Genomic DNA, 18,506 nt, shown 5'->3' on the forward strand with positions numbered 1-18,506 from the left:
TTAATTGGATTGAGAAATGTCTGAGGGGTAATTAGATCATGAGGGCTCTGACCTAAAAAATGGTTTAAACCACTGTCAGACTCAAATTGGAATAGACTGTTGGGAGGTGGTGGAACTCTGGAAGGGGGACCTGGCTGGTGGAGTACATCACTGGGGGATGGTCCTTTGGGGCTGTATCTTGCCCTGGTCCCTTCCTGTTACTGCTCTCATCTGCTTCCTGTCCACCATGATGTGAGCTGCTCTGCCACATCTTCCCCGCCATGATGGATTAAAAACCTCTGAAACCGTGAGCAAAATAAAACTTTCCTCCCTTTAAATTGTTTTCTCAGGTATTTTGTCATGTCAATAAGTAACTGACACACACCCAACCTTAACACTCTCAGATTCTGGTGTAATTTATAGTCGTGGCAGGAGTACCTGGTTTATAATTAAAAGCTTTTGTTTGTAATAACTAAAGTTTTATCTTTTAATAACAAAATTATAACTTTTTTTTTTTTTTTGGTTTTTAGAGACAGGGTGGCCTGGAATTCACAATGCTTGTGCCACAGTCTCCCAAGTGCTGGGTTATAGGTGTTCACTACCTCAAGGAAGTCTTTTTTTTTTTTTTTTTTTGCAGTGCTGGGGCTTGAACCCAGGGCTTTACACATGATGGGCAAGCACTCTATCAATGAGCTACATCCCCAGCCTAAGTAAATTATGACACCTCAATAAAAAAATATATTTGAATATATTTTTATACAAAATCAAGACTTAGATGGCCCAAACAATGTGATTTAAAAAAAAAAATCAGACTTAGTGGCTGTTGCATTTCTGCATGTCTCAGTTTCCTGTGACTAACAGGTGCATCTAGCAGACAAGGTTAAAAATAACCTTACGCAAGCACGCTAATACTCACCTGGCGGCAGCCACGGAAAGCACACGGAAGGTGTCTTGAGGAAGTTATGCAACTTACATACGGCTACATTTCTACCATGGCCCATTTAAAAACTTAAGTGACCACTGGGACACACATTTTAAAACAACTGCAATCAGTAAGAAGTGTTTTAGAGACTAAAAGATTAGATGTTCCTAAAATTTTCTTTCGTCCCTTCCCATAGTAGGACTAACCACTTTAGTCTCATTTATTTTCTAGATAAAAGTATCAGTACTTCCTTAATATTTTCCTATTATTGCATCATTTCCTTGCCCAGACTTGGCTGATTACACTCATCTCTGTGCTCCTTTTGCCTGTTGGTAAAAGCCTGTATGCTCTACTATTTCTAAGCCCTTTCCTGACCTGTGCCACTTATGCTTAAAGCCCGTATCTGCAAAGTGGCAGCAAGTTCGCAGATAAATAGACACACACAACATCTGATTGAGAACAGGACACATATCACGAGGAGATATTTGTATAGATTCATATTTTCCCATACAGATGTCCTACTTAGGGCCACCTTTGAAAATAGATGGAATCTGTTTCAGTTCTAAGCAAAAGACCTCTATCTCTTTCCATTTAGGCAAGAAAAATGAGAGCAGAGACATGTATAAAATAGGGCTGAATAGAAGTACTGTCAAATAAAAACAGACCAAATGGACCTAGCATCTGCACTATGAACATTAATATAAAAGAATCCTAAGGAAAAACACTGAAAAGAATGAAATATCCTCAAACACAAAAATACAATCACACACAAAACACAGTGTTTCACTGTGCCATGTTGTTTGTAACATCAAGAGGAAAAGACAGAGTAATATCTATGATTTGATCTCTCCCTAAGTCCACTGCTCACCATTCTCCCTTGTTCCATAGGCTACAATCTGCTTTGCTAAACATGTTCTCCCAGATCAAACCACTATGCTTGAAATGGACGGACACAGATCACTCCTGTGACCAACATACAGAAATAAAATTCAGATTCTCCTGAATTTTTTACTGCGTCTACTTGTCTTTTGGGCAATTCTCACCTACTTTGAAATACCCATCAAGTAAACTACCAAACATTTAATTTTACCAAATGCTACCAGACAGATGGTGTTGTACCATAAATACTAAAAAATGGAATGATCTTGATTTGTAAAACTCACACTGGGCATTCGTGCTAAATAGCTCATAATACTACTGTCCTGTGAAAGGCATTTAAGGGCTGAATAAAACATGAGACTGAAAAACACACACCAAAAATATGTTTAAATAAGGAAGAAAGTGCAACTCTCTACACAGTGAGTGTTTTAAAAGATACACAAAGAGAATGCAGGAGTGAAGAAGATTCACTGAGCTATCAGATCAACTATTAGTACTAAAGCTTTTAAAATCAAATACTCAAAAAGGCAAGCACCACAGGAAAATGAGAGGAGGACGAGACTAGGAATAAGTAAGCGGGGCACTGATGAATGGACGAAATCACACATGACTGCGATGATAAATGTCCACACTGTTACTGTTCTAACAAAGAACAACATTTCTTACAGAAGAAATTGGGCCACGCTCTAAGCCACAAAACCCACCTTTGTGAAGGCTGAACATGAGTGAGAAAAACAACATGTCAGCCTATACAAGGAGGATTTCTAGGAATAAATTCCAACTATGTTAAATATTACTTAGTATATCTAAAATTCTTTAACCACTTGGGATTTTTCTCAGTACACTGAAATATATGAAATTTTTTTGCATAAAACTGTAAGGTAAGGAAAAATTGCTTATAATAGAGTCTAGCTGAAAGTCTAACAGGATATTTCAAAATAACAGTTTTGATTAATAATATTGGAAGTTGTAATAGATTCTAGTTGAAAGTCTAACAGGGTATTTCAAAATAACAGTTTTGATTAATAATATTAGAAGTTAGTATAAAACAGAAAATTATTGATGAAAAATGGCCAAAAAAACTTCAAATGGATTCTCATTCTAAAATACGGCTTTTTCAGAGAGCTATCCTATTATATATCGTAACTTCAAGAAAATCAACTAGACTAGCATTAAATTTAAAAAGTATATCAAAACACGCACAAAATATACACAGAACTGAGTAAATGAACCCTTTCTCCAATGCAGTCACACTGAGGATTAGCCTCTATGTGAGTTTTCCCCTTTCCCTCAGCCAACTCACCCAACATTTTCTGCATCTTCATCACACTCAGCTTTGTATTTGCAAGGTCCACACTTGGAGTGCTTTCTGTGAGCTTCTGCCCCTGACCCTTCTTCTTCTGTTGAAAAAGAAAAACTAAACTTTCAACCAAAAGTTGGGATCCTTTCCAGATATGCTTCATGTTTTCAGGAGCCATTATCTTATTTGAGGGGAAATGTGCCCAAGCTCTTGAAAACAGTCACTTTCAAACCTATCAATGCTGGAGTCCAAAATGTTGCCAAACACTGTACAACCTAATCTGTGACACAAACATTGTTATTAGCAAAATAATCCCTTAAATGATGTGAGAAGGAGCAATATAGTAGGGTGTAATAACAAATTGCTTTTCAAAGAATTATCATGTAATGCTGAATAAAAGAAGAAAAAACAAACAGGAACAATAAATTCAATCCCGTGACTATCCTCCTCCCAAACTAAGCCCATACATTGCTGGTCAGCATGGACAGGTTCTTGAACACAGTAAAATATAACTATCACCATTTCCTCACATCAACTCCACACCTGCCTTTGTAACTACATAAAAAACTAATTCCAGAATTAAATAAATATTTATCTCCAAATTTTAATAGGAAAGGGGTATCTTTATAAAGGACTTTTCCCCTTTTTCTATTTGGCCTCTTAACACAGACAAAAAACACCCAGTTGCAGAAGTATGAGGGTCTCCTATACCCACCAACAAAAAAGGCAAACACCTCTAGCTCTCAACTAGGCTTACACACCACACTTAGACTGATCCTAAACGTGTGGGTCGCAACTAGAGTGGATCCTATCCTGGTCATCTCAGAGTCAGGGAAGGAGGTCAGTTCTGAGGCCAATTTAAGGATCTCAGCTTATTCAAGGGATTTCCTAACTTGGTTCAGAAAGAATACTCTTCCAATTTTTTGGTGCCTACTTGCACTTTAAGTAGAACTACTCCTCAAACTCTCATAAACACTCCCAAAAAGATTCCAGAGATCATGATCCTAAATAATTCTAAGGCCTCAGAAACATCATCAGATATAGAAAAACTGAACAAAACTTTCAAACTCATACTCCCTAAAAAAAAACTAAAGGCAAGACATCCAGTATTGCATTATATTAGCAAATCTTGACATCAACTGAGTTTCCTAACTGCATATGTAACAACAGGAGCTAGCCCACATGATCTCTTAAAATCCTTTCTAGTTCTAGTATCTAAAATTTATGAACTGATCCTTCACACATGATTACAAAGCTTCTGCTTGAACACGTTCGTTTAAATCAAATCCTATTGTTCAACAGCTTTAATCAGTTTCTTTTTGGCTGAAACTGCCATCCTTGAATTTCCTCATGATTGTTCTATTCTTTAGATGACTTTCCAAGTCCCTTCCAACTCTGAAATTTTAGGATTCTATGAAACGTGAAGAGTAACCTGCAACAAGGTTTCATATAGTTAGTGTTAAAGAATCATAACCACCATTTACATTTGGAGTGAGCTTTCCCAGCATGAGTATTACAATGTACTTTCACAGTGTCTCAAACATTATTCTGCATACAGTAAGACAGTAAGAATTACAGCCTCATTAGACTATGCAATAGTCATTCTCAGTTCTGATCATTTATTATATGCTATTACCAAATATTAAATTTTTAAGTGTGAGAAATAATTTATATATTTATGAAATAAAATTTTAAAAATAGGACATTTTTGATGGCTTAAATAAAATTCTAAATTCCACCAGAATTGTCCTGCAAGTTTTCCCTACACTATACTCAACTCACTCTGGAGTTTTTTTGAACCTACATCTTCAATACTCCTTATGATAAAAAAAAATCTGGAAACAAGGGGTAAGAGAGAGTTGCAAATATTCTGGCCCAAGCTAAAATTACTTGAGTAAATGGTCACTTTGTACAATGTCAATTTCACAAGAGCTGCAGCATTTTTTCCACAGTCTGACAGCAAACCTTCAGTGAAAAATGCACACAGCCACGCCAGGCTGAGAGGGACAGTCAAATCACGGGTATGCACAGGGATGTGGTGGCCGAGAGGCACAGTTTCTTCCTGGAGTGATGAGACATTCTAGAGTTGTCTGCAGTGATGACAATACAACTCCTTGAACAAGCTAAACGTCACTGAGTTGTACACTTTAAACGGGTAAATCGCCCGGTACGTGAACACCTCAAAGCTGTTAAAAAAGTGAAAGAAAACAAATGCTCTTTAAGAAATATTTAAAACTCACCTCCTTCCCCCGATCCGGAGCCATTATCTGAGGAAAAAAACAATAAATATAAACATTTTCCTAGAAATTTCATCTCTTCAAGTAGTAAAATTTCTTATCAAAAATAAAACTGTGATATCCCTTACTATACAGTCCTTTTCTCATAGTTAAAAACTTGTATTTTTTTTCCTTTTTCTTTTATTATTCATATGTGCATACAAGGCTTGGTTCATTTCTCCAAAAACTTGTTTTTATATGCCTATGTTATACCTCTCAAAATACAAATGGTTTAGATACATAATCATCTATATCTCATACATCTTTATAGCCCACTTAGAAAATATCTAGGTATAAAATTATCTAGGTACCTTGTACAGAGTAAACACCAATAAATATTGTAAACAGCTAAGTATAATTAATTTTAGCTCATGCATTTAAAAAGGTAAAAGAGTTTTTTTTTTTTTAATTCTATTAAAGCATGAGAGGAATGGTGAATTAGGAAGGCAGGAGAAAAGCTTTAGTCTTGCTCCAAAACTCTTCTTAATGAAATCTGCAGATTTCAAAAGATAAACGGTTTTTAAAAAGAAAAAAAGCCCAAAGGTTGAGGAAAGAACTGCAAGATTGAGGTTTTCATGTTACTAATAAAATTAACTTCCTCTAGGAAATCTAATCATAAGAAATCTCAGAAAGAGGCCAGCCCAAAATGTAATTAACGTAAAAGAAAAAAAATTTTTCTAGTGCTGAAGATTGAACCCTGGTCCTTGCACACGCTAGGTAAGCACTCTTCCACTGAACCACATCCTCAGTCCTAAAAATCTTATAATACTAAAAGAAGCAACATATACCACAGAACATGTTGAAAAGAGGGTAATGCTGTGATATCATCAGCACAATCTGTTTTTAAAAAGACAGAGAGAGAGAGATGGCAGATAAAGAATTTGACACTTTAACAGGACTTTCCAAAGGAGAGACTACCCTGATACCAGAGAATTCATTCTACTCTTCAAACAGTTCTCTGGAGTGGAAACCAATGCCCAGACAATACTGCTCCTTTCCCTTCAAACTCCTTCAGTCAAGAATCAAATTCCCAGACATGGTAGAAACAAGAATAATTAGGAAAATAAATATTGTGTGCACTACCAACTGGAAAATCTTCATGGTCTTTTATGGAAAGTTTTCAATTATGTTTACTTTTTATTTAATCAAGACTTTTTACTTTTACTTTTTCTGTGGTACTAGGGTTTGAACTCAGGTCTTCATGCTTGCTAGGCTGGTGTTCTACACTTGAGCCACTCCACAAGCTCTTGAGCAAGCTTTTAAAAACATCTTCTCTAAGTAATACAGAAAAGAAACAGTGAAGGGGCAGAAAAAAGAGGAGGAGAACAGGAACTAAATTTAAATTTTTTAATGAACAAACTTCTTAGGGAAAACACCCCTCTTCCCCCTTCTATTCCATAGATGTTGATTAGGTATATACAAAATGCCAAGCACACATACAGTAAATGCCAGGAAAAAAATCACAAGACATATCGTCACTGCATGAGATACTTAACCTTGTTTTCAACCCATGTTGGAAAAAAATTTAATATTAAAAACCTCACAGCTCCCTTGATCAATCAGAAGTCCTAAATAAATTAATACTATGACTGTTTTGATAATGAAGTAGAGTTCTCATAGATTATATTTTGTCTGCAGTACACACGCCTTCCCCAGCCCACACGACTCCATCTCAACATTGAAATTATGTCACACCTTCCTGAGCAGGATGTACTACCTTCTAGTTGCAAAATCACTGACCTGGTGGGAGGCAGATATGTCAGATAAGTGAAATACAGCATGCTACATGCATGGAGATACACACCAGTGCAGATATCACAGAAGAAAGATTTCAGAGGAGAAAATGCTTAAGCCCAATCTTAAAAGCATAAGGAAGGTGTTTTCCAGTAAGTAAAAGAAAATAATATTTCTAACTCACAGAAGAGGACCCATAAAAAGACCAAATGACATAAAAACATTAGCCCACTCGGGAAATAACAAAATCAATATAGCACCTCATAGCTTTGTGCTTTCAATCTTAACAAGCCCAGGAAATGATATACATTTGATGATTTAGAGAGCTGGGGCTCAGGGACCTACTTGTCCAAGGTTATATGGTAAATAAGCCAGGTGCAGTACCCTTTCTAATCTACCACTCTGTCACTAATGTTCAACATTCACTGCCCATCAAAGCTTCTGGTGTCTTAAAAACATGCTCCTCACAAATGATGCATAATTAAACTGGGATCAGAATGAACTTCATATTCCTCTTTAGTTTATTGATCAAGTCTGTGAAACACACCATACTTAGAGAAGTACATAAGAACCAAATCAAATGATAACCTACTAGCCTAAGGACATAATAATTTCTCAAACTCCCAATTATTTAATGTATAGTGAAAAAACTGCCCTTGCTCAAAGAGAAGTCTGGCCCTTACCCTAGGCTTCCAAAAGGTAAAGAGATTATCTGACAGGAGTGTCTTTGTCACCAATGGGTACTACATCAGAACTTAGGATGGGGCTATAGATACATCTAATAGTTGGGTGGGGAATGGCCAAACTAGAAAGATAAGTCAAATGATTTAGAATGGGGGCATTGGGTCACATGACATTAGCAGGCCTGAAGTCTAAGATAAGTCACATCAACAACCAACCAATCAATCATTCTTATGTAATGAACCCCAATTAAAAAAAAAAAAAAAAAAAAAAACCTGAGCAATGAGGTTTAGACAAGCTTTCCTGGTTGGCCGGCCACACTTCGTGTGGACTGTCTCACAGTGTAGCTAGGAGATAACACTGTCAACAATTCCACAGGGAGAGGACATGTTTGGACCCCTCCAGGAATCTGCTCTATGCATCTCTTCCTTTGGATGATTTTGTCTTGTATCATTTCCTTGAAACAAATCATAACCATGAGTACAACAGCTTTCAGTGTGCTCTACAGGCACTCCTAATCATTGAGTAATTATTGGGTAGTTTGCAGAAACTCTTGAACTCAGTTGGTATCAAAAATGAGAGTAGTCATGGAGACTGTGCCTTCTAACTTTATACTTGGCCCTAAAATCTTCACATTTAGTAAAAAGGAGAACTTTTAAACACTGTAACATAATAGGGAAAAGATATGGAGATAGGATTAGTAGTCTCTACCTTTACCACAAACCTCAATGCAGTAATTCTAAATTACAATACCTCACTGCATCCCTCCTGTTAAACATAAACACAAATAAGAAGATAGCATGAAGGCTTCCCAAAATCAACCATTACCAGTTCACGAAGGAGGAAGGAAGGAAGTAAATACAGACAGCAGGGGAAGTGATGGGTGACAGAGAAAAAGAGAGAACTTCAAAAGAAACAAAACCTGAAATCTACTAATGGCTATTTAAAGATATTCCTCATCTCTCAAAAAAAATAAAAAAGGAAAAAAAAAAAAACCAAAAAACAAAAACAAGATGGATCCCATATCATTTTCTACCTCAAATCTTACCTATCTAATGTTCGACCCATAGGGCAAAGGATACAGCTGGGAGCAGTGGTTCATACCTATAATCCTACTTGGGAAGTAAAGATGGGGAGGACTGATGTTCAAGACCAACCTGGGCAAAAAGTTCACAAAACCCCATCTCTACCAACAAAAGCTAAGCACGATGGTACATGCCTGTCATCCCAGCTGTATGGGAAGCATACATGCAAGGATCAGGGCATAAATGTGACACCTTTTTCGAAAAATACCTAAAGCAAAAAGGACTGGGACATGTCTCAATATGTACAGCACCTGCCTAGCAAGTGCAGAGCCCTGAGTTCAAACTCCAGTACCATTATAACACACCACACACACAAAACCACCCAAGGTTAAAAAGCAATATATAAAATATAGGTGAAAAAAAAATCTGATTCCCCTCACATAATTGTCACCATTCCAGACAATAAACTTCTAGCTGGAAACTTCCTTTTGGAAAACAGGGTGGACCATTTCTAACAGGTATTCACAAAAGCATCACACATACCTGAGTAGCACGGTCCTCGTGCTACCACTGTTATCTCTCTCTGGTGCTTACAAGCAGCTCTTCTGAGAAAGCATTCATTTTGATAAGTGTCCCCATTTGATCCACAGACAGGAATATAATTTGTATGGCACTGCAAAAGAAACAAAAATAAACTCTCAGAACTAGGCATGAATATTAATAGTTTATTTCACATTCATGAATGCAATAACATACTATTATGACATTCTTCTACGATTGAATAGGTTGTTCTTTTATTTGTTTTTTTTTAAAAAGACAAGCTACTTCTTCATACTTTTTTTCATATTCATAATGAAAATAACTACCAACAATCCATAAAAATGAGGCTGAAAATCCCTATGCTATCCACTTTATCTGCTTGCTATGAAAACCCATTGTGACAGTAGGAAGAAACTCTGGATTTGTTTGTAAATAGCACTATTTAGGTAATGTTATTTTATTACCATCAAAATTCATTCGTTCAATTCCTATAGTGGGGACTGGAGGAGTGGCTCAAGGGTAGAGTGCCTGCCTAGAAAGTGTGAGGCCCTAAGTTCAAACCCCAGTGCCACCAAAAAAAGAAAAAAATAACCTATAGTGGGAAAGTCCCAAAGTTGGTGTTATGAGACACAAAAAATATAAGAGGATCTCTGTTCTCAGGAATCTTATAACTTGGTTAGTCCTAAGAATAGGAAAAAACAAAAAAAAAACCTGCAAAGCTAGAATATGTTCCAAATCAGTATGTATAATGCCTATTACTTAGTATTGTATTCAAAGAAAACCTTCTTGGAGAAGGTAGAATGTGAACTAAGCCTTGAAGGATGAGTAGACACAGGACAGATGAAGATAAAAGGTGATGGAGGTTTGAGAAATGAATTGGATCTACATGCTGAAAAGCCTTTGAAACTTCTACATACCAAAAATATCATAAATGACTAAGTTTTAAAATCTGGAGAAAATATTACAATGGTACAAATTACTATCATTACTAAAAAAAAGAGATAATACAAATTAATAAAAATAGACCAATGACATAGAATTTACAGAAAAATTACAACCAGTTAATGCATAAAAAAAACTGACTTTCACTACCAATCAGGATTGTACAGGTGTTATTTTTAAGTTATAAAATCTGCTATTAAAAAGTTCAGCTGCATACAGTAGCTCATGAGTTCAATGCCAATCTGAGATGCACAGCAAGACAGTGTCTCCAAAACAAATTTTTTTTTTCAATTAAGCCAGGCACTGGTGACCCATGCCTATGATTCTAACTACTTGGAAGGCGAAAAGCAAAACAATCACAGTTTGAAGCCAATTCAGGCAAAAAGTTACAAGAGCCCCTCTCAACCAGTAGCTAGACAAGGTGGTGTGTATCTGTCATCCCAAGCTACATGGAAGGCTGAGGGAGGCTGATATCAGAAGGATGTGGTTTCCAGGCCAGCCCAGGCAAAAAAGCTTGGAAGACCCAATATTAAAGGAAAAAATCTGGGGTGTGGTAACATGCGCCTGTCATCCCCGCGATGGCGGGAAGCATAAAACAGGAGGATCATGGTCCAGGCTGGCCTGGGCAAAAAGTAAAAGATAACCACATCAAAAAAGGGCTAGAGGCATGTGGCTCAGTCGTAGAGCACCTGCCTAGCAATTATGGCCCAGTGGTAGAGTGTCTGCCCACCAGCATGAGGCCCTGGGTTCAATCACCAGCACCACAAAAAAAATCTGAAGAGAACTTACACACAACTATGCATTATAGCCATTTCAAACAGAAATTTATAATATCCTACCTAAACAGCCAATAAGGTAATGTTTAATTAATTAAAACATGCTGTATTTATTCAAGGCACTAATACAGCAGTCATTAACAATTAACTTTTAAAAGAATGTTGTGTGACAGGAAAAGCTAATACAATGTAAGGTGGAAAATACATATGTAACTTTGGGAATTTGGTACCATTTTTTAAAATATTATCTACTCCATGAGAATAAATGCAAAATTTTAAAATAATGTAAAATATAGAATGAAAATAATTATATTCATATTCCAATTTAGAAAAAAATGAATACGCATAAAATTAATCCTAGAAGAAAATGTGAATAAATTTTGCACATTATATGTCTTTATACTTTTTCTGCATTACTCAATTTTTCTGTAACAATTACTTTTAATATTTATCTACTTTTAAAAGTGGTCAGATTTATCTTATGAAGTATCAGTATGGCACACTACCATAGGTCAAGCACTGGTAAGACCAACTTCTAACAAAATATTATAAACGGGTTGATTTTACTAGACATTTAGTATCAGCAGAATCTAATGTCAACTTTATTAAAAGTAAATTTGTATTTAGGAAGGCTTATATTACTCCAGTTTTCAGATCATGTCTTCATTCTTTTTCCCTAAAATCTGCACAACTACTATGCTGTCTGCATGAGCCAATATGTCACTATGTAACTATGTAATGCTTTTCACTGGCAAAGGGCACTGTCATGTCTGTGATGTTCCCAACCCAGCTCTCTGCCCTCAGCAAATGCTTAATGCCTTCCTCCAGGAGAGTGCTCAAAGGGGAGCTCTCCCCAGGGGAGCACAACATTGACACCTGAGTTTTTAGTTGTCAGAATGACAGAGAGATGTTACGGTCATTTAGCAAATAGATTTCAAAAATAATGTATTACAAAGGAAGAGGACAATTCCACACAACAAAGACAAGTGCCACATAATTCCTGAGAATCTGGCCATTCTGTAGAAACTATGTAACACTTATCATATACAATAAGTCTGATTTGTTATACCTTATCCTACTAGTTTTTATTTTAGCATCCACCATACCTCGACTTCTTTGTTTCCATGTACTTCTGGTAGGAGATTTCTGGTACTTCTGATTTCTTTAAAAACCCAAACATTCATTGTAAGTAGACATAAGCATCTAACTATTGTCTCCCAGTGTAATAGTGCTCAAGTATTTACATTCTGAAATATTTGTATTATAAACTACTTTTATTTCTCTTTTATATTAAAATTATGCATGATATTCATTTCTTTAATTATGTGTGTGTAGGTTACACTATCTATGCATTTCATTTAGGACAATAAACAAATGGAATATAAATTATTGGTTATTAAAAAGAGTATTAAGTTTGACAGGCCTGAGAATCTTAACATTTCTTAAACGGTATCTATCTACCAAGCACTGGGCTGCATCAGTAAATGTCCTATCTACTTCAGATATCATAACAACCATATGGCTTCATGCTTAGAACTAGGGCTCTGAACTCAAAAATGGTTGAGCTCGAATCCTGGGCCCACCATCCATGTGACTAAGGACTATTTACTGTTTTACAATGGCAATTATAATAGTCCCTACTAATAAAGTTGTTACAAGGGTTAAATAAAAGAAATCCCTATAGCATTTATATTTGGCCAAGGTAAATTCTCAATAAACACTGGCTATTTTTGTTATTGATGTTATCATTTCCAAGTCTCAAATATTTGCCCAGAGTCACATTTAGTAACTGAAAGAGCCACAATCCCTCACAAGTGATGTACTTTAACCATCACACCCTCAAGTTATTCAGCAAGGTCTCATCGTGTGTCATTTGGTGACAGTGAGCAGGAAACTTAAATGTCCCTGAAATTCAACCTCACAAGCACAGACTAAGGAGTGAGCCTGAGATGGGAGAACAAGTAGACCTGATATTCCTTGGTCATTCTTGGTTTATAGAGGCCTCTCTCAGAAGCATCGTGATATGCTTATGCACAAATAAGGGAATCTGGGTCATTTTTATAACATGTTTTCTTGGGAGGCGGTTGTTTTTATTTTTTACAGTGCTGAGGATTGAACCCAGGGCCTTGTACATGTTATGCAAGTGCTCTCCCACTGAGCTACATCCCCAGCCCACAACATTCAATATCTGACTTATGAACTAATGTTAGACTCTATCTCTAAGCTAAGACCCACCACCTCTATAGTGCCACCTTGCTGGGGAAAAGAACTCTCCTCTATAACTTCTCTTTCAAAGAAAGACTTTCAAAAGAATATGATGATCCTGCCAGCCATTAAAAGTAGTTTAGAAAGTGTACAACTCATTGTTCACCTACCTGTGTATCATAAATTGTTCTGAACATAACAAGTAAGAAAATAATGATTAGGTTTGTGTGGTGGCTCATTTTGATTGTCAACTTGATTAGATTAGGAAGTACCTAATAGTTTAGTAAACACATTTCTGGGCATGTCTATGAGGGCATTTCCAGAGAGGATTAACTACAGCTTGCACCACCCAAAAGGCTGGGGCCCAGATGGAATAAAAGCAGGAAGAAGTCCACTAGCACAGGCATTCTCTCCCTCCTTCTTGATAGCCATGTGAGCTGCTCTAATCTATAAAGTGCTCCCCACCATGATTGACTGAAACCTGTGAAATCATGAACCAAAATAAATCTATCCTCCCTTGTCACAGTGATGAAAAGTCTGACTAACACAGTTGTGATGATAAAGTTTATGTAGCAACTGAACCCCAGGGTACCCAGATCACAAAGTATTTCTGGATGTTTTTGTTAGGGTATTTCTGGATGAGAGTATCTGCATTTGAGTCAGTGAACCAAGTAAACAGACTGCTTTCCCCAGTGTGGGTGAGCATTATCCAATGTGTTGAGGACAGAACAGAACAAAAAGACAGAGGAAGGGAGAAATCTCTCTATGTGCCTGACTGCTTGGACTGGTATAGCAATCTTCTGGTTCTGAAGCCCTCCGTCTCAGATAGGGACTTCTACCACTGATTTCCCAGGTCTTCAACATAGGGATGACAGATCATAGGACTTCCCAGCCTCTATGTAATCAAATGAGTCAATTCCTTACAATAAATCTCTTTTCCTCACTCTCACACCCCTTACTGCTTCCAAAATCACTGGCACCTAACCAGAGCAGACACTAATAAATTCAGGAAAAAAAGACACGTAACCCAGAGAACTCCAGGCAGAACAAGAGGAAGGAAGAAAATGGGGAAATTCATAGGCACTAACTTTTAAGAGAAAGATCAGTATTGATCCTTTTTCTTTGTGCAAAATTAATAGATGTGGCCTTGTTTCCATAGTGGCAAGGTAACAGTTCTTATTAGCAGACTGAATAAAAAAAACAATTTTAGACTTTTATAAAAAAAAAACTTGTTATCTTTTACATTGTATTTAAATCATGCTCTAGAAAGCATATTAGCACTAAAAGCATGCTGAGTCATAAGCATGATTTTTAAGTAAGTTGTAAGATACTGCTGAAGTACACAGCAGAGAGAAGTATTCAAGGTTGTCTATCAAGTCCCTGTTTTTCAGCTGGCAATAACCTACATCTAACCTGAACAGACTTATAAGCTTATAGGAAGGAAAAGTGGTCAAAGGAAGGCTTCCTCAGCCGAAGATCAAACCATGATGTAAGTCCTTAGGCAGTTTGCCCCTACAAGGCAAGGAGCCAGTCTTTAAACACCTTCACATCGTCCACGTGTAGCGCAGAACACAGCATAAAGCAAGCTCTGGATAAAGTCTGCTTATCTCAGTTCCTAACTTGTATTTCCCCTGCCTACTTTGCAATAAGCAGGAAGAGGATTCAGACAGATCATGGGAGGATTTTCTAGCTGCTCAAGTATGTTAAGGCAATTTCTTTATATTCTTAAAGACTTTCTAGAAAAGGCTTTCAAAGAATGAAAAAAAAAGTAGTACCATAAAGACAGACACAAAGATAAATATAAAGTGAAACTTTAAAATTTATCTATGTCAAAGAAAATAAAAATGAAACACATACACAATTATTATTTGTCAAATAAAACTAAATAAAATCTTGGCCAGGCACACTGGCTCATGCCTATAAACCTAGCTACTCAGGAATTAGGGATCAGAAGAATCAAAGTTGGAAGTCAGTCTAAGCAAAACAGTTAGTGAGACCCCAATCTCAATCAATAAGTTAGGCACAGAAATGCACATCTGTGGTCCCAGCTACAAGGGAGGCCTTAGTAGGATCAAAGTCTGAGGCCAGCCATGTGCAAAAACAGGAGACCCTACCTGAAAAATGATTTAACAAAAAAGGACTAGAGACGTGGCTCAAGTGATAGAGCACCTGCCTAGCAAATACAAGGCCCTGAGTTCAAACCTCACTACTGCCAAAAATAAATAAAGAGATAAACAAATGACAAATAAAAATAGTCATTTTTTTCCAAGCACAGTAGGACACTTCTGTAATCCTTACATTTGGAAGGTAGAAGCTATTCAAAGCTACATACTGAGACCCAGTTCAAAAAACAAAGAATAAATACTATTGAAAGAGAAAAAAGCAGAAAATGAAACAAGGATAACTTTTTTAAAGTACAGCACTCCTTTTTTTTTTTTTTGCAATTTATATGAACTGAAAAGGAACAATCTCTAAGATAAAGTCTATTAAGTGATTTATGTAACTAATAGGGAAATTAGAACCACATACAGGCTTATATACATGCAGAATATGTTAGAAAAAAAGCACAAATAGTAACAAATATTGCCTCTAAGAAGAGCAATTGATAGTCTGGAGTATAAGGAAGATTTTTTCCATTATAAATCTTCTTTATACTGTTTAAGTAGTTTACTATAGACACAGATTACTCTTTTCAAAAACACATCCAAACAGTAGGTTCTTGTGAGAGTTTAAAAGTTAATGGATATAAATTGTTCAGCATGGTAAATACTCAAATACCAAATTATATACACTGTAAATGCATACATTCACATATAGATACACATGTCTTTACAAATCAACACAAAGGCAAAGAAAATACTAAAAATATCAAATTACATGAAGAATTAGTTAACAAAATGGTCAATAAATAAGTGCAACATTTTCAATTTTGCTAGTAATCAAATGCAGATAAAAATTCAGATTTACAAAATTTAGGCAGGTTGAAACAGACAGCCTGATAACCTTGCTATTGGCGAGGATGTCGATCTGCAGTGAGCATCCATTGGCCCAAAAATTCCATGTCAAGGAATCAAACATAGGGAAATACTTAAAAAAATCCCTGAAACTGAGGAACAGCCTCAGCCTTCTTCATGCTAAATCTCCACTAGGGAAAAAAACAATCTTTCTGTTTCAATGAGCCAGAGGAAAGAGCTCAGAGCAACCACAGGCACTAAAAAGTAAAGGGAAATCCCAGGACAGAGAAGAGCCCAGTTCTGGCTGACTAATTTCTGGCTGACCCTGTACCATACAAGAAATCAGTTCAAAGTGATTCCATAGGTTCAAAAGAAATGAGCTGATAATGTGAATATTGGTAATTTGAACCAAAGACAAAATCTGCAGTTTGAAATGTTCAATTTAACCACTTCAAAAATCATAATACTCTTCAAAGGAACATAACACAATTGAGCCACTATAAATCATTATCATTTAAAATGTGTACCATAAATTCAAAAGTACTCTGACATGAAGACACAGAAAAACACAATCTATTCTTAAATTTAAAAAAAATCGAGACATTTAAAATGTTCTAAATATTGACATAACAGAAAAAATTTTAAAGCAGCCATAGTATCTATGCTTGAAGAAAATATGTAGCCAGGTGTGGTGACTCACACCTGTAATGCTAGCTACTTGAGAAGCAGAGATTGGGAGAATTGTGGCTTGAGGCCAGCCTGGGCAAAAAGTTCACAAAACCCCCATCTCAACCAATAAATTTGGGCATGATGGCATGTGCCTATTATCACAGATATACAAGAATGTAAAGAGAAGGATCACAATCCAGGCTACTAACCCAGGAGTAACAGAAAGACCCTATGTGAAAAATAAACACAGCAAAAAGAGCAGGCAGCACAGCTCAGGTGGAAGAGAGCCTGCCTAACAAGTATCAGGTCCTGAGTTCAAACTCTAGTATTTCCAAGAAAGAAAATTATTCAAATGAATAAAAACACAGAAAATCTCATCTGACAAAGAGAAACTACAGATTCTAGAAATGAAAACTCTAAAAATTAAAAAAAAAAAACTCATTGGAGGACTGGTGGAATGGCTCAAATGATAGAGTGCCTGCCTAGCAAGTGTGAGGCCCAGAGTTCAAACTCTAGTACCATTAAAAAAAAAAAAGAATGGAGAATGGAGATAACAAGAGTTAGTAAGCCCCCAAAAAAAAAAAAAAAAAAATTCCAAGTTCCACAACATGTCACTAAACTAGATTGGAAGAGCGAATGGATAGAAAAAAATATTTTAAGAAATAATGACCAAATATTTCCCAAAGTTATAAATTTATAGATTTCAGAAGATCAGTCAACTCTTAAGCAAGATAACTCAAAAGAAAGCCATACCTGAGCAATTCACAGTCAAATAGCTAAAAAAAAAGTAAAGAGAAAAATTAAAAAAAAAAAAAAAAACAGAGAGAAATCACATATGCCATAGAGGGGAAAAAAGAGCTTGAATTTTCACTGCCTTCCCATCCCATTCTAGATAAGGTCAGCCTCCATGCTATAAGAAGCCCTACAGGAAGGCACTCATGGAAAAAAAAAAAAAACGCTGACTCCATCCAACAGACAGCAAGGATCAGAAACCAGCCAAAAGCCACCTAAGTATGCTAGAAAGAAGGTGGTTATTGTGAAAATGTCCAAGAGAAACCCTCTTATCACTCATTTAACTGAATGTAAAGACCATTTTAATTATGAAGGACCTCTTCGACTGAATGGATAAGAGTAGTCCACCATCTACCCTTCCTCCTTTACTTACACTCTCCACTTTTTGATGAAAATGAACATCATGATGTTTGTAATTTTTACCAAGGCTTCATATAAAAGCCCTCCTACCTCCTATGATACTATAGAGTATTATAAGAAAAGGTATGAAATGTGCCTTCTCTTTTCAGATGGAATATTAGTAAGGAAGAAATTACCTGAGACCAGGAGGTCATGGGATTACTGAAAATACTAACTTTTCTGATTTCCTCATTTCTGAACTCTATCCTCTTTTTCAAAATCCAAAATGGCCAGCACACGTAAAACAAGATCTTAAGCGAGAAAAATTCTAGTTCCTTCTTTGTCTCAACTCAAATCCTGAATCAGGGACCATCTTAAAAAAACATTCACAAGCAAGATTATAAATTAATCACAGAAAACAAAGAAAAGGGAAGAACCAGATACGCACTTTCCTCCTTTTACTTTTTTCAGACAAGAGAACAGAAATGAAAAC

At 36.3% G+C, this 18,506-nt stretch overlaps 1 protein-coding gene across 2 annotated transcripts in view; it reads right to left on the reverse strand.

Annotated features, from left to right (window-relative positions):
- Nucleotides 1-18,506, reverse strand: part of Tmeff1 (transmembrane protein with EGF like and two follistatin like domains 1) — an 84,519-nt gene that overhangs the window by 43,320 nt on the left and 22,693 nt on the right. For both annotated transcript variants that reach the window (XM_020185519.2, XM_074051364.1), the window contains exons 3-5: nt 9,340-9,469; nt 5,321-5,347; nt 3,084-3,180 (exon numbers count right to left, since the gene is read on the reverse strand). In XM_020185519.2, the coding sequence (XP_020041108.1) occupies nt 3,084-3,180; nt 5,321-5,347; nt 9,340-9,469 (254 nt within the window). The remainder of the gene's footprint in view (nt 1-3,083; nt 3,181-5,320; nt 5,348-9,339; nt 9,470-18,506) is intronic.

The sequence above is a fragment of the Castor canadensis genome, chromosome 13 (genome assembly GCF_047511655.1).
Source record: "Castor canadensis chromosome 13, mCasCan1.hap1v2, whole genome shotgun sequence".
In the NCBI taxonomy this organism is placed as follows: domain Eukaryota; kingdom Metazoa; phylum Chordata; class Mammalia; order Rodentia; family Castoridae; genus Castor; species Castor canadensis.